General features: G+C 37.1%; 1 protein-coding gene across 2 annotated transcripts in view; it reads left to right on the top strand.

The window, feature by feature from the left end:
• Window positions 1–2,193: 2,193 nt before the first annotated feature.
• LOC149812084 (uncharacterized) overlaps window positions 2,194–15,421 on the top strand; it is a 29,795-nt gene continuing 16,567 nt past the window's right edge. Inside the window, exons 1-3 of one of the 2 annotated variants that reach the window (XM_089993406.1) lie at window positions 2,194–2,630; window positions 2,761–2,834; window positions 7,429–7,555. In XM_089993406.1, coding sequence (XP_089849532.1) covers window positions 2,493–2,630; window positions 2,761–2,834; window positions 7,429–7,555 — 339 coding nt within the window. In that variant the 5' untranslated portion in view covers window positions 2,194–2,492. The remainder of the gene's footprint in view (window positions 2,631–2,760; window positions 2,835–7,428; window positions 7,556–15,421) is intronic. The other variant, XM_089993405.1, reaches the window with a different exon arrangement.

Below are 15,421 nucleotides of genomic sequence, written 5' to 3'. Positions count from 1 at the left end.
CTTAAATAATCATCTTCGGGGCACTTAAGTCTTTACAACCACTCATTTTCAAGAATCGTCATTTTTTTTGGCACTAATGGAGGAGAGGGTACTTAAGTCTTTGCAATCACATCAAACTCCAACGCTAATTAATGCTGACAAACATGGGGATACGAGACGCACATGCTTACATACGTGGTGCTCTTTGGGACACCCAAACATGAGATGTAGCTAACTCCCCTGTTCGGGGGGGGGGGGGGGGGAGAGACATATAACCTGCTTTGCAAGGGTTTATACAGAAAAACAAGAAAACACCCACTTCTCACGGCAAGGTGTTCGTGCTCTTTTGGTAAAAAAAAGGCCAAAAAAATTTGTTTTTTTTTCTCACGTAGGATGAAGAAATTAGTCACTAGAAATATGAGCATTTTCAACAATTTTTTTGCAAATTCGACCAAGTGAATGTGTTTGGCATGGTGAATTTGCTAGGAATTAGGGATGGCAGTGGACCGGGGCCCATCTCAAAAAGCTAACCTCCATCCCCGGCCCATCCCCATGGCGGGGGGGACTTTGGACCTCCAGCCCCGCCCCGTCTCAAACAAATTATCCCCGCCCCGCCCCGTCCCCGTCCCGTCCCATCCCATCCCGTCCCGTCTATATTTCTGTTTCTAATATTAAAAAAAAAACAGAGATTACCCTTTTTTAGTTTCCCTTTTACCGGGTGCCGGTGGGTAGGATTTGCCGAGAGGTGTCATCGCAGATGTCGTCGGGGCAAGGTGATTTTCACTGGAGCTCGCATCGCCGGGCCACGATCGAAACGCCCAAGAACGAGTCTCTAGAATGGTGACACCCATTTTAGGACATGGTGATTGGTGGCCATTGCCACCGTCGTCAAACGGGATGAAAGTCGGCAACTCCTCACAGTCACGATCGTCCTCTATCTTTAGAAGCAACACATTCTTGCTACCATCTGACATCGCTTTCCCGTCCCTCGACGGACTTCGACGATGATGGTCGCCGATGGTGGAGAGAGAGAGAGGGCTGAGGGCAGACAAACGTGCTGTTGCTGCTGCACACGATTTAGGGTCAGTAAGTTAGTAATTTTTTTAACCGGGACAGGGCGGGGTAGGGGAAAGTGTAAGTCCATCCCCGCCTCTATCCCCGAACGAGGATGGATTTTAACATTCGTCCCTGCCTCCATCCCCGTTTCATACCCATCATCCCCGGTTCAAACGGGGCGAGGTAGGGCGGAGCCCCGCTTTCCCCCGGTCCACTGCCATCCCTACTAGAAATCGATTATTGGATGGTGTATATTTTTAATGAAAAAATATAATTTTTGAATGCTTGAATATTTAAGAAGATTATGAGCCATTGATTTTAAAGTTTTAAAAAAGTTTCTTTTATGCATTAAAATTGGATGATTCATGAACAAGTTGTTATGAAACCAAGCATGCAAATCACATCCAGACGATTAGATTCAAGAAAAAAGAACAAAAAATCATGAAAATTGTGATCCATCATGTTTTCAGTTCTCATGTTCTAGTGACCAGAAGAAACTATACTTAAAATAAGTTATGTTAGCCTTTAACCTGATGGAAGCTCATGGGTTGCCTTGTGAAAGGGAGTGAGCACCATGTGGGCAACCTTTGGGGTCGATCCCAAGCACCCCCCCTCCCCTCCTTTGCCACGTGGAAATAGCACCCCATTTGCAGTGCTCGGTAGAGCCCGTTATTTACGCATTTTCTCAGACCCGGGCCCGTTTCTTCGCAGCACAAACGCCTCCAAAGTCCTAATATGTCAGCTGGTCAACCAGTTCTTAACATATTCAGTTAACTTTATCAGGATAAGACAGGTTCGAATCGGTTGCCAAGGCAGGTATCCAGGAAGGAACCCAAGTCATTGACCGTTACCGGCCCAAATTAAAAGCGTAGAAGATGAGTTGGGGTGATGGCAAAACATAGAAGTGAAGGGTGACCGTTGTATTGCATAAAAACCGGCGCTCAAGCTCTGCAGTCATCCTCACCTCATCCTGCAATCGGCCGTTTTAATTTTAAAACATATACAAAAAAAACAGTGTGACCGGTGGGAGGAACACCCAGTTAAGCGACGACCATGTGTCATCTCTGAGCAACAAAAAAGAACAAGAAAATCGGGATAAATTTAACTAATTTGAAAGAGAGAGAGAGAGAGAGAGAGAGAGAGAGAGAGAGAGAGAGTATGGAAGTGGGGGAAGGCAGCTCCCTCTACAGTGAGTGGGCAGCAGAGCAAAAGCAGAGACAGTGGTGGAGTGAAGCAGAAGCCAGTCTCACCGACTCAGTGTTACACTACTGCTCCCGAGGACAATCCCGTCATTTTCCCAAAAGGAAAGAGGCCTTGCCTGCCACACCCCTCTCTTCCTTTTCTTTCCCTGCACTTCAGAGATCTGTCAGTCGTCGCTTGTGGCCATTGCTTTAACAGAGAGAGAGAGAGAGAGAGAGAGAGAGAGAGAGAGAGAGAGAGCAGAAGTGTTTGGGTGAATGGAGAGGAACAGCCCCGTCAGGAAGCCCCACACATCGACCGCGGATCTCCTCACATGGTCTGAGACGCCGTTTCCGGATCCGGCTGCTGGAGATGCCGCTACGACCGCATCTCGCTCCGCCTCTCGTCCCCACCAGGTGAGTTTCTCTTGTTTTTTCCCTTCCCGTGGGATATCGAGAGAATCTAGTTCTGCGTGGTTCATCGCTGAGATCGTGTTTTTGTTTTCTAACCTTCTCTTGCTGTGTGTGTGTTTTGTGGATTTCTCAGCCATCAGGAGGGGTCGGGGCTGTGCTGTTTGGCGGTCTGGTGACTCCCGAAGAGGCAGACAGCCTCTTGAGAAGGTTAGATCCGCGAATCTCTCTTCTTTCCCCACTTTTTTTTTCTTCATTGTCTTCTTCTTTTCTTTTGCCCCTTCTTCGAAAGCCAGGTTTTGATTTCGTGATTTCTGGATTGTCTCGAAGATGCTGAACTGCATTTTTTTCTTTCTTTGATTATAGTTGATTAATTTTGTATCCATGGTTTCCTACTTCTTTCTTCTGTTCCTTTGAGAAAAAAAAATGTTTGCTTCCTGATTCGTTAGAGTAGATCACCATCTCTCTCTTCAAGTTCTAGATTATCAATGTTTTAAAGGAATCTTTTTTCCTTTTTTTTTAATAAAGAAAGTAATTGAAGAAGCATTTTATGTCGTGATTGTCTTCTGTAATGTGAAGATGCATTCTTTCTTGCTTATTTCGATTGATTGGCTTAGATCATACTTATGGGTGCTGGTTTCATGAAAATAAAGCGAAAGAAAGGCGTATTATGGTTGCAAGGCTTCTTCATCATTGTTGGTCAAACGTAGATTTATGAGAGGCTTCTCCTGTTTAGATCATACACTTGGAGGTCACGTAATTTTATGAATTTCATTTACATCAAATTGTAGCTCTGGGACCAGACCAGATGGATCTGAAACAAAACCAATTATACAAAATGGGATATGAGGTTAGATCTGATCCATAGTAATGAAGGTGCACAATGCAGTCATTAGCCCCTGCTTTGGCTTATTCGCTGTTAACGGAAGCTCTTACCTATCCTTGGGGACCCGTTTCTCTAAAGCTGCTTTGGGCATGTCTCACATGTCATAGAGAACATGCTTCCAAAGATACGGGAATTGTGATTTGTGGGTATATGAATTTCACTTCTATTAAAAGATGACATACTTCCTCAATTAAGGAATTGTGATTCCTATAAGATGGAAAGTGTAGTTCTCCTTTTGCCGTTGAGTTTTAAGGGATAATCCTTTTTCTGTAATCTCTTTAAACAAATCAATGATTAATGTTTTTAATCAAGGTATTTTAAGTAATTCTTTTAAAAGAATTGTGTTGGCGAGAGGTGTTCTAATTTTTCTTTCCATTTACTCATTACTATGTTATTAATGAGCAATGAATTGCTGGGATTTATGATGTTCATTCTGGTTCCTGCTTATGTATCTGATAGATATATTGTAGACCAACCCCATATTCACATTCAGAAAATAAGAAGCTCCTTTTATATTCCATTGGTGTGTGCTATATTCAAGCATACATTATGTTCTAAAGATGAAGCATTCAGTTAACCTTGGATCTAATGTTAGTACCACATAGTATGACAATTGTGATTCTTCTTTTTTCTTTTTTAAACTTCTGAGTTTAAACAATTTGCATTTCACATCCTAAATGTCCAGTAAATCGCTTCTCATTTTCTCCTTCATAAGACCTAGAAGACATCCTCAATTCTCACTTTCTGATTTCTCTTTAGCAAGCTTGGGCTAACTTGTCTTGTATACTTTCTCCCTTTTCTTTTCTCTATTTCACCAAGTGATCATCCACAATTGATAAAAAGTATTGTATACTATGACACATAGACATGGTAAAACAGGCCACATACTCATGTCGACATGGGTACGGGTACTGGGTGCGGCATGAGTACGTGCTGGGCCTGTGGGTTGGGTCGGGTCCAACTAAGACCCAACTCTCTCTTTTTTTTATTGTCGAAACTCTTCACCTTCCCACCCTTGGCAGCAGGAGGAGAAGGAGGAACAGTGGAGAAAGAGGAAGAAAAAGACAAGGAGGAGGAGGAGAAGAAGAAGAAGAAGAAGAGAGAGAGAGAGAGAGGCGGTGGGGCTGGGGTCCTCATCTGCTCCTCCTTTGTATTATCCTCCTCGTTCTCCTTTGTGGCGAGAGAGAGAGAGAGAGAGAGAGAGAGAGAGAGAGAGAGAGAGAGAGAGAGAGAGAGACGGTGGGGATGGGGTTACGAGGTACCCCTTCCCCTTTTATAATAAAAATTTGATCCCCCCTCCCTCTTCTTTTCAAAAATTGCACTTACAGACTTTTTTTTTAAATTTCTGATATGGACCCTAATATAGATCCACACTCAACCCAAACCCTCTCTCTCTCTCTCTCTCTCTCTCTCTCTCTCTCTCTATATATATATATATATATATATATATATATATATATATATATATATATATATATATATATATATATATAGCCGTGTCCCCGTACCCTCATGTTTTGAAATTGCCGTGTCGTATCCTCCGTACCCATGTGACGTAAATTGTATAATTCAGCGGGTCTTCAATTTTTACCTCTTTAACTAAAGAATCTTGCTTTGTGGCATAAAAAATATTATGGTTTGTTATTAAAAGTTTCAAAGATGAACATGAAGCTTTTATTTCAAAGATAAACATTCATGGATATGCTAATTGAAAAGCCATATCGTTAATGCAATTACTGAAGCGCCTATCCTGTAAGTTGGGATTCTAGCACCTTAAAGTAGGCAAATTGCTATGTTCAACAATGGTCAACGTTGAGGGCAAGGATCCAAACTTCAAACATTTGAGTCTTTGACATAGTGAATATGGCCATTTTCAGAATATCCATTCTCACAGCTGTTATAACCCACTGCATGATTTTTGAATGACTTCATTTGAAATGTTAAGATATTATGTGTTACACAAATGGTAATGAAACAAAGAATAAGATATTCTTTGTCAATCAACATGTTGATTATCTTTTTTCCTTTCTTTTGTTTTGGAAATAGGATTCAGTTGGTATCTCTTTTGCCTTGCTTTGGTGATTTTTGTCAGGATTTTGGTTGATTTCCTTGCAGAAAAATAGGATTGACGAAAAATCTTGATCTGCACTTTCCTTATAATCTTTTGTTTTAATGAAACATGGGATTAGCAGGCAATGAGAAATTCCACATTTTATAACCATGTTACTTCGTCTCAAATTCCTGCATTCTATCCTCATAGACTCATACTGGACTTCAGCCAAGCATCTTTGCATGGGCCATTCAATTAATGAGACTTGAGTCCAAGTACCCCTCTATTTATTTCTATTTATCCAATAATGGAAGGGATCCTACCGTGATCATATCATCATACTAATCTCACACATTTTCTATTGGAATTTTGACTTGGATGCAAGTACATTCCACCAGTTAAATTTAGATGTGAATGCTCCAACTTAAATCTTAAACAGTTCTGCCTTCTAGCTGAGGTTCATAAAGAATTTTGGTGTTTAATAAAAAGAATTGTGATGCTTTCCAACCAAGAGATTCTTGGAATGGGTTCTAGTTATATTGGAACTTTAAAATCTCAATTCCAAAATTCTAATTCCAAAGAGCAAGCCCACTTGCCATTTATATCTATATCCTCGTTGACGTGCCATTGGTCAGACTGTAAGGTCACTTTTTTTTGGGTTCCATTGGATAATTCAAACTTCAAAACTTCATATATTGTTGTATGATAGAATTTTTAAAATCTGGAAAGTCAACTCATTATCTCACTCAGCTAGACTCTTCCATTTACTGGGTTAACCTAGTGAATGGACTCGATAACCAACGACTTGGCCGAGTCATAATGTGATTCGGGTGCATCAAGCCAAGGCGCAGTTTGACACAGCAGAGTCAAACTAGGTTTTGCTAGTTATATAAATATATATATGCTGAAGTTGATAATTTATTTATAGGTGTTCTCTAAAATTTTGATGTTAGTTTAATGCCTTTTTTTGTTGATCTTTTGTTTTGATCATTGATATTAATAGTTAGTCATGATGTATGTCAAACAATATAGAAAGAGAAAAGAAAAAAGAAAAAGAAAAAGAAAGGGGAAAAAAAGAAAAGAAGAAAGAAAGAAAGAAGGAAAAGATGAAAAAAAATAGAAGAAGAAGAACAAAGGGCACAAAAGAAGGAAAAACCTGAAAGAGAAGAAGAAGGTGGAGAGAGAGTACCATTTGTGAAGTGCCGAAATGGTGCCGTCGGTCACCGGAATGTTGCTGTTGGTTGAAGGGAGGTGGAGAAAAAAGGGGAAGATGGGTTTGCCCTAATCAATCAGAACCCCCCTTCCTTTTCACGTTTTTTTTGTTTTTCTTTTTTTTATCTAATGACTTAAAAAGGTCAAATGCAGCCTTTATCTCCATTTGACCACATGAGTACGAGGCATGTGCACCTCATGTTTGAGGTATGCCTCAAGACAAAAGCGCACCTCAAAGCACATGAGGCGCACACCTCAGCCCCTCTTGCGCTTTCTAGGTGCGCCGCAAGGCATATATGCCTGTGCCTTGCTTCGAGGCACACTTTTTCTGTCTCGAAGCAAGTTTTTGACAACACTGGTGCATAATTTCTCTTTTTTTTGCTTTTTAGCAGGTATTTTAGGATCATTAGATAGCAACTGATTGATATCAGTAAATACGGAAGTTTGTTGGGTCATTATGTGGGTGGTCATGGAGGGAAGAAGTCTATTCTTTCTTCCCCATTTGATCTCTGCCTCCCCCTTGACATTGATGTTGACACAAAAAAAGAAAAAAGGACTGAGGTGCAACTAGTGTTACATCAGTTATTTTATTGCTGTTGCATGTTTAATTATTCTGGTGTTTGTTCTCATACCTTTTTTTTTGCCCAAATGCTCAGGAAACCATGTTCAGGGTCCAAATTGAAAGAGATGACAGGCAGCGGAATCTTTGCTGCTGAAGAAGATCCAGAATCAGGAAGCAACTTTTCAGGTCCTACTAATAAAACAGGTTTACGCCTTTACCAGGTATGTGCTACTTTTCAAATATGAAGCTGCAAGAACTGTAGATTGTATCATAATGTTGATTTTGTGAATGCGGTTGTCTGGAAGTGTGTTGGTGATGATTCTTTCAAAACAAATCTTGATTATGATTTCTCTGTCTGGATTCTTTCTTCTGCATATTAAATTGTTATTTACTTAATTAAGACTTCCATTTAACATTTGTTAGCCTTAAAGGTTGCACTTTGCTTATGTTAAGATATGCATATTTTCACATATATATATATATATTATCATTATAATTGTTAAATACCCATAGGGGTATTTTAGTCTTTTCACAGCCTTGTAATAGGTTGTGCCCATTAGGGGGCACAACATTCCTTTATTCTGTTTTTTAGTAAATGAAGATTTTAGTTTTGTTTTGAGGGCATAAAGGTCTTTAGCCCATAGAGTCGCTGGGACCTCCCCAACGGCTCTATTTCTAGGGCTCTCAAGGGAGAGCCGTTGGGGACTGTCCCAAGGGGCTCTAGTTGTGTATAAATAGGGGTATTTTCCTCTTGTAAAACTAATGCTTTCTCAAGCATTTTGGATATACAAAATCTATATTTTTTATTGTGTTCTTGGCCCCTAAGTGGCCTATCCGTATGTGTCCCATAAGTAGTCTTTGTGCTCTTTACTATTGTGTTCTCGTAAGCCCATAAGAGATACTCTCTTGTTATATTTCTTATTTCATTACATGGTATCAGAGCCTTGGTGCTCTTGGATTTTGACTTATACATGAAGATCGAGAGGAAGATCGTGAGATTAGTGGAACATTGGCTCATTGCCTCAGGAAGCGCACCATCAAACCTCTTTAACACATTTCTTGTTAGCTTCTTGTCTCTTCTCCTTTTCTAGTTCTCTCTCTCGCTCTCTTCTTGTAAAAATGAAGGAGGAAAGAAAAATTGTGATCTCCATTCCCGTAAGACTCAGTTATACAAACTATGTGACGTGGGCATCCATAGGAAAACACAAAATATGAGAAAAGAGTTTATGGGGTTTGGTTGATGGTACCGAAAGAGAACCTAAGCTTATGCTCACCAAGATCGAGAATGACAAGAAATTATCACTTCAAGGAGCTGAAATGTCTGAAGCCGTTGCGAATATGAGAAAAGATGAAAAAAATGGATAGGTCATTCAAAAATTATTTGATGGCTCATCAATATTGTAGACAACAAAAAGTGCTCAAGTTTGAAAAAATTTGATTTTTCTAGTGATGCATTGGTAAAATTAAATCCTTGCCATTTGGACCTAGTCATTATATATATAAAGAACCATTTGAGTTAGTGCATTCGGATATATGAGGATCGACTCCGGTTATGTCCAAAGGAGGAGTATTGTAGTATGATATTTTTGTGGATGATTTTAGTAGACACACTTGGATATATTTCCTTAAGCATAAATTCGAAGTATTTGATTGTTTTCAAAAATTTCATCATTATGCAAAAACTCAATTTAAAGCCAACATTTAAATTTTTAGATCCGATTTTGGAGGAGAATTTTTATCAAATGGCTTCAAAAATTATCTTGACTTATATGAGATTATTTATCAAAAATAGTATCCTTATATTTCTCAACAAAATGGATTAGTCGAAAGGAAAAATAGACATATTGTTATGACCATGGTTGTACGTATCATACGATACAGTACGTTACAATACATATCATTATTTTTGTGTTTTGCGATACAATATACCCACGTATCATGTTGTATCGTACGATACAGTATTAGTGCACTTAAAAAAGGTTGAAAGTTATCTTTTTTTTCATTTTGGGTTTAAAAGGCCTCTTGAGGGCCGAGTTCTTCATATGTCTAGAGTCCATTAGAAGGGAACTCATGAACCCTATGTTCCGTGAGATCGATTTGGAGGCTGATTTGTATGCAAGGGAGAGGGCTTTTGCAATTTTATCAAGAGTGCATTTCCACCATTTTTTCACTCAAAGAAGTGGGTTAAGGTACAAAATCCCTATTCTTTGCTTCTTATTGAATATTTTTGGGGAAATGTGTGTTTGTTGCTTCTTATTGAGTTTTTTAATTGATTATGTTTTATTTTAGATCCTTCAATATCGTCTTCACGTTCATGTCATAGAGATGATCCTGCATGACAGTACTGCAGAAGCATTGATGATGTACCACGACTAGGGTCACCATTGAATTTGAGATGTCTGCTTTGTGATGCTATTATTATAGGTGGACTGTATAGATTTAAGCAACATATTGCACGTCAAGATCAAAATGTACGTCTATGTGATTTTCCATCTATTCCTGCAACTTTTCGTGCTGATGTTATTGTAAGAAATTCGAAAAAGAATTTTGTAAAAATGCAAAGATGGACTTTCAACCATTGTTCTAGATTCTGAAGATGATGACCCACTTGCCAAAAAAATGGCCCAACATAAAGCGATCATTAAGTGGTAGTTGAATGTAGAACTTAGGAAATACTGTCTTGACTCCTGATGTTTGGAAAATAGGCTCTAGAAGATAGTTTAGTTTTAAGATCTTTATAGTTTAGGACTTTAGAGATGAAGATTGACATGTAAGACTTTGGTTAAATGTAATGTTTCTAGTTATCATGAACTCTAAGTAGTTTAGTTATGACTTATGACATTTTAGTATGACTTAGATGTGAATTTAATATTGTTAGTTGGTTAAATGTAATGCTTTAATTGTATTTAAAATTTAAATTATGTAGTTGTCTTTTATTTACATTGTAAGTTATCAGTTGCATGATTTGTTATTAATTTAAATTATCTATTTGCCTTAATATGTGATTTTATGGTTGTATTTTTGTACAATTCATCATTGTTTTATGCAAGGTTTTAAAACTCGCCGAGTCAACTCGGTGACTCGGCTCTCCAGCGAGTCAACCCGGCAAGGCAAACTCGGTTTGCCAAGACTCGGGCCTGACTCAGGAGAGTGCTGGGCCTTAGATCATACTGAAGGAAAAAAAACTTCTAGTGCATATGAAATTGTTTTTATCTAGTTGTGCATCAAAATTGTCACTAGATTACAATGTGCATCACAAGGACCTTAAGAGAAGTCTATCACTATGATTTGACCGCAGCAATCCAATTCATCTTACTATAAGAAATATTTTGAAGGTAAAAATTAAGAAAATATCAGTCTTATCCATCACACTCTCAACTATGTGCTTTCATCCTTGACTTTGCAATTCTAAGTATGTGTATTTTCTGTTAACCTGTGACTTGTAGGTTCCATTAAAGACAATGCATCAGTAAAATTTTAACAACACATAACATAGATGTGCATTCCTAACACATTTGACAACACATCCAAAATTCCAAATCATTTCATCTTACCATAACAAATTCAATGAAGGAGAACATAGAAATTGCAGATCAACTGTAATAGAAAGCTTCTCTGAAATAAATGATGAACATAAAGGTAGCAGGGGAAAAGAAATAGATGGTTACAGCAACACGAGAAAAAGAACAGATTTAGAAGGAGAAGTGATCAAACAGTTCTGAGAATTTCTCATGTTCCTTTACAAGAATGATCATTATGACTAGATCCAAGAAAAACAGACTCACCAACCAAATTAAAACCTCAAATCACAAGGATGAAGCAACTATTTATCATTTCTCAACTATTTATCTTCTAGTACATATTTATATATTGTTTTTCTTTTAAAATCAAAAGTTAACAAAACCTGGTCCGAGTCACCGAGTTGACCCACTGAGTCACGAGTCAATAAAGAACGAGTCGAGTCCCGAGTCATGGGTTTTAAAACCTTGGTTTTATGTGATATGATTTTTTTTTAAATTTATGCTAAATTTTTTAAATTTTTTTAAATTTTTTAGAATTTTTAAATTTTTTATTAAAAATTTATGATACGATACAATATGGTGTTACTTTGGGCTCAACCGATACGGGTAACGGTACGATACTTATAACCTTGGATGAGATTACTAGAACACTTCTTATATCAAGTAATGTTCTTAAAATATTTTGGACCAAAGCCGCCCTTACGATGGTGTATTTAATAAATAGAATGCATTCAAATACTATTAGAAATTTTTTCCCTATTGAGACTACTAGAACACTTTTTATATTAAGAAATGTTCCTAAAATATTTTGGGCCGAAGCTGCCCTTACGACGGTCTATTTAATAAATAGAGGTCTTCAATTACTATTGAAATTTTTTTCAAACCTATTAAAAAATGATTTAAAACTCCTCTCGATTATAAAAGAGTTTTTTGTTGTAAATGCTTTGTCCTTACCAACAAGAATAACAAACTTTCCGCTAAAGCTATTCCTTGTGTTTTCTTGAGATATGTCATAAACCAAAAATAGTATAAATGTTTATGAAATTAGAAAAGACAAGCTATATGTTTCAAGAAATGTCACATTCCTTGAAAATAAAAATGGGTTTGATAAAGATAAAACCAAAGAGCATTATCATTATTCCTTTCTTTTTTATCTTGCTAATGAGCATGCTAAAGTTGTCAATTATGATAGTAATGACATTCATAATGTGCATGAGAGTGACAATGATGACACTCATGATGCATATGAGAATGTGAATGAAGGTCTTGATGACATAGTAATGACATTCACATAATAAAGTTCAAACTTATACTCTTCATGTGCCCTAGAAAGATATTCCCAAGATCAAGACATAGATTCATCTAGTATTAAAAAATTCATGAGGATTTTCTAAACTCCAAGTAGGTTTGTATCATATAGCTTTTTTGAACCTAAGTATAGAGCATGTCTGGTAGCCATAAATTCATATATAAAACCATCCTCTTATAATGATGCTAAGAATCATCAAGAGTAGATTAGAGCCATGAATGATGAATTAAAAGCTTTAGAAAATGCAAAACCTTAGGAAATTCAAATATTATCCAAAGAAAAAAAACACAATAGGGTGTAGATGGGTTTATAAAATTAAAACCAAAAGTGATGGGGCATTTGAAAGTTATAAAGCTAGACTTTAACCAAGGGATATAGTCAAGAGTATGGAATAGACTATGATTAAACTTTTGCCTTGATTAAAAAATGACCCATCTTTCAAACGGACGTTAAAAATATCTTTTTGAATGGTAACCTTAACGAAGAAGTTTACATGGAACATGTTAAATTGTAATTTATAAGACAATGTGTTTTCTATATATATTTTATATATATAAAAGAAGATACCTATACATATATATATTTCATATATATGTACATGTATCCATCTACTTGTATATATAAAATATATATTTCTTTCTTGTATTGGCTGTAGGGGTATTTTAGTTATTTTTACATTTTACGCATATTCATGTTTTTGAATATGATTGTAATTCCTCCTTTTTATTTTTTCTTATTTTTGTAATTTTTTCTATTTCTTATTTTTGTTTTTTTTTTATATAATGTTTTTGTACACAGCGACTGTGTACAGTGTACAACAGTCAACCACTGACTGTGTACACAGTTTTAAAAAGATAGACGTTGGGCTGATTCCCAACGTCTCTAATAAGAGCCGTTGGGAATAGCCCAACGTCTCTTAAGTATGCTTATAAATAAGGGCTATGTGAGCCCATTGTATGTATGTATTACAGTAAGGAGTTGTCTCCTTAAGCTTATAAACACTGTGCATTTATTGCACTTTCTTTGGTGTAAAGCTTATAAACACTGTGCATTTATTGCACTTCTTTTGTGGTGTAAAGCTTATAAACACTGTACATTTATTTTGTGTATTGAGTATTTGAAGTATCAAGTTATTTGAAAACTTGATTGTTTGCAAGGATTCTTCACATGGTATCAGAGCAAGGTTGGAGAAAAAAAAAGATCGTGTAGATTCTCACTTTTTTGGGTGCCTCAAAAAGCGTGCCCTCAATTTTTTTGGTGATTGAAGTGGATTAGCTTGTTCATCCAATATTTTAGAAGACTTCTATCAAGAAAGGTCTAAAAATCCTTTGTGGTGCGTATTCTTTTTCATCATCTTTCCTCTCTAATGGGTGAAAAAGACTCATTTTTCTCTCGGCTTCAAACTCAATGGGTTCAGCTATCACGTCTGGGCCGGAAACATGGAGGCTCATATTAAAGAAAAAGAGCTTTGGGGTTATGTTAAAGGCTCGATTCCCGAACCGAAGCCAAAGATAACCTTGATGGAGAAAGGAGAAATAAAAATCCTTGAAGGCGAAGAAAGAACCAAGGCTCTTGAAGACTACACCAAAAAGCATGAAGAATGGGAGATGAGGAATTTTAAAATCCTCTCATGGATTTTCTCATCCGTAGAAACAAGAATTAACGCCAATATTATCAAGTTTAAGAAGGCTTCTCAAGTGTGGGAGTACCTTGAGAAGATGTACACCTCTAGGGACTTGTCTCATAAATATTACCTCCAAAAGAGAGCTCTAACTCTTCATCAAGGAGAGATGACTATAAGAGAGTATTTTGCCGAACTCTCTTCTATTTGGGATGAGCTTGCTATGTTCGAACCCAAGTGGAGTGGAGAAGCCATAGAGCTTCGTCATAAACAATTGGAAGAAGATAAATTTTTTAATTTTTTGAATGGTCTTAGGCCTGAATTCGAACAAATCCGATCTTCTCTTTTATCCGCCTTCACTTCCCCCTCTCTTGAAGATGTAATTACTAAACTAAGTGGGGAAGAGACTCGTATGAGTATAAGGAAGAACAACCCAAGTGTTCTAGCTACACCTTCCTATAATGAAGAAAATGAAAAAGTTAATGCCGTCTCAAGACCGGGGAGCAACTTAAGGACCTATAAGCCTCCTCACTTCAAGAATCAAAACTCAAGTGGTCAAGGAGGGAAGAATGATTATAGCAAGCTTTTATGCCATTTTTTTAAGGAACCAGGGCATATCAAGCCTATTTGCCCAAAGTGGAAAAAGTTACTTGCCATGGCTACTAGATCCCAACCTCAAAAGGAAGAGTGCTCGTCATCTTCAAATGGAGCTCTTTCATTGCAACAAATCATGTATGCACTTCAACCTCTTCTAAAAGGGGCTATTTCTGGAGCCGCCATGTCAACCTCTTCTCCTCCCGGTAAGACCTCTTGGCTTTTAGATTCGAGTGTTTTTTTTCATATGACCCCAAGTTTTAGTTCTTTTTTCGAATACTCAAAAAATCCCTCTCCATCTTTTGTTTCAACCGCGGATGTAACATCTCTTGAAGTAAAAGAAATAGAAAAATTTGAAAAACAAGGGTTCTTTATTCCAAAAATTAGATTTATACCCAAATTAAACTTAAATTTGTTTTCTGTTTCTCAACTCTCTGATCATGGGTGTGATATAAAGTTCTCATCTAACAAATGTTGGATACAAGATCGCCGGTCTGGGAGATTGATTGGGGAAGACTCTAGGAAGGGCGATCTATACTTTGTCGATTCCCTTCAAATTCCAAAGAACCTGTTTTGTAATGTTGTCCAACAAAAGGATATTAATGTGTGGCACAAGAGACTTGGACATCCAAATATTGAAAAAATTTCTCATTTACCTTTTTTTAAAAGTCTATGTAAAAGTTATTTCACTTGTAATGACTGTATTCTTGGGAAAATGAAAAAATTGCCTTTTTGTCAAAGATCTATGTTTACAACAAGACCTTTTGAAATTATCCATTCGGATGTATGGGGACCGGCACCTGTCCTATCAAAAGGAGGCTTTGCATATTATGTCATTTTTGTTGACGACCACATGTGATATTGTTGGATTTATTTTCTTAAATACAAATATGAAGTTTTCTCGATTTTTAAAACCTATCATATGCTGATTAAAAATCAATTTAATGGGAATCTAAAAATTTTTAGAACTGACTCTGGTGGAGAATACCTTTCAAGTGAATTAAAAAATTATCTTGAAAGTCATGATATTCTTCACCAAAGA

This window comes from Nuphar pumila, chromosome 17, assembly GCF_984573655.1.
Source record: "Nuphar pumila chromosome 17, dmNupPumi1.hap1.1, whole genome shotgun sequence".
Taxonomy (NCBI): Eukaryota; Viridiplantae; Streptophyta; class Magnoliopsida; order Nymphaeales; family Nymphaeaceae; genus Nuphar; species Nuphar pumila.
Note: the sequence above shows the minus strand (reverse complement) of the source record. Positions and strands in the feature narration are given on the sequence as shown.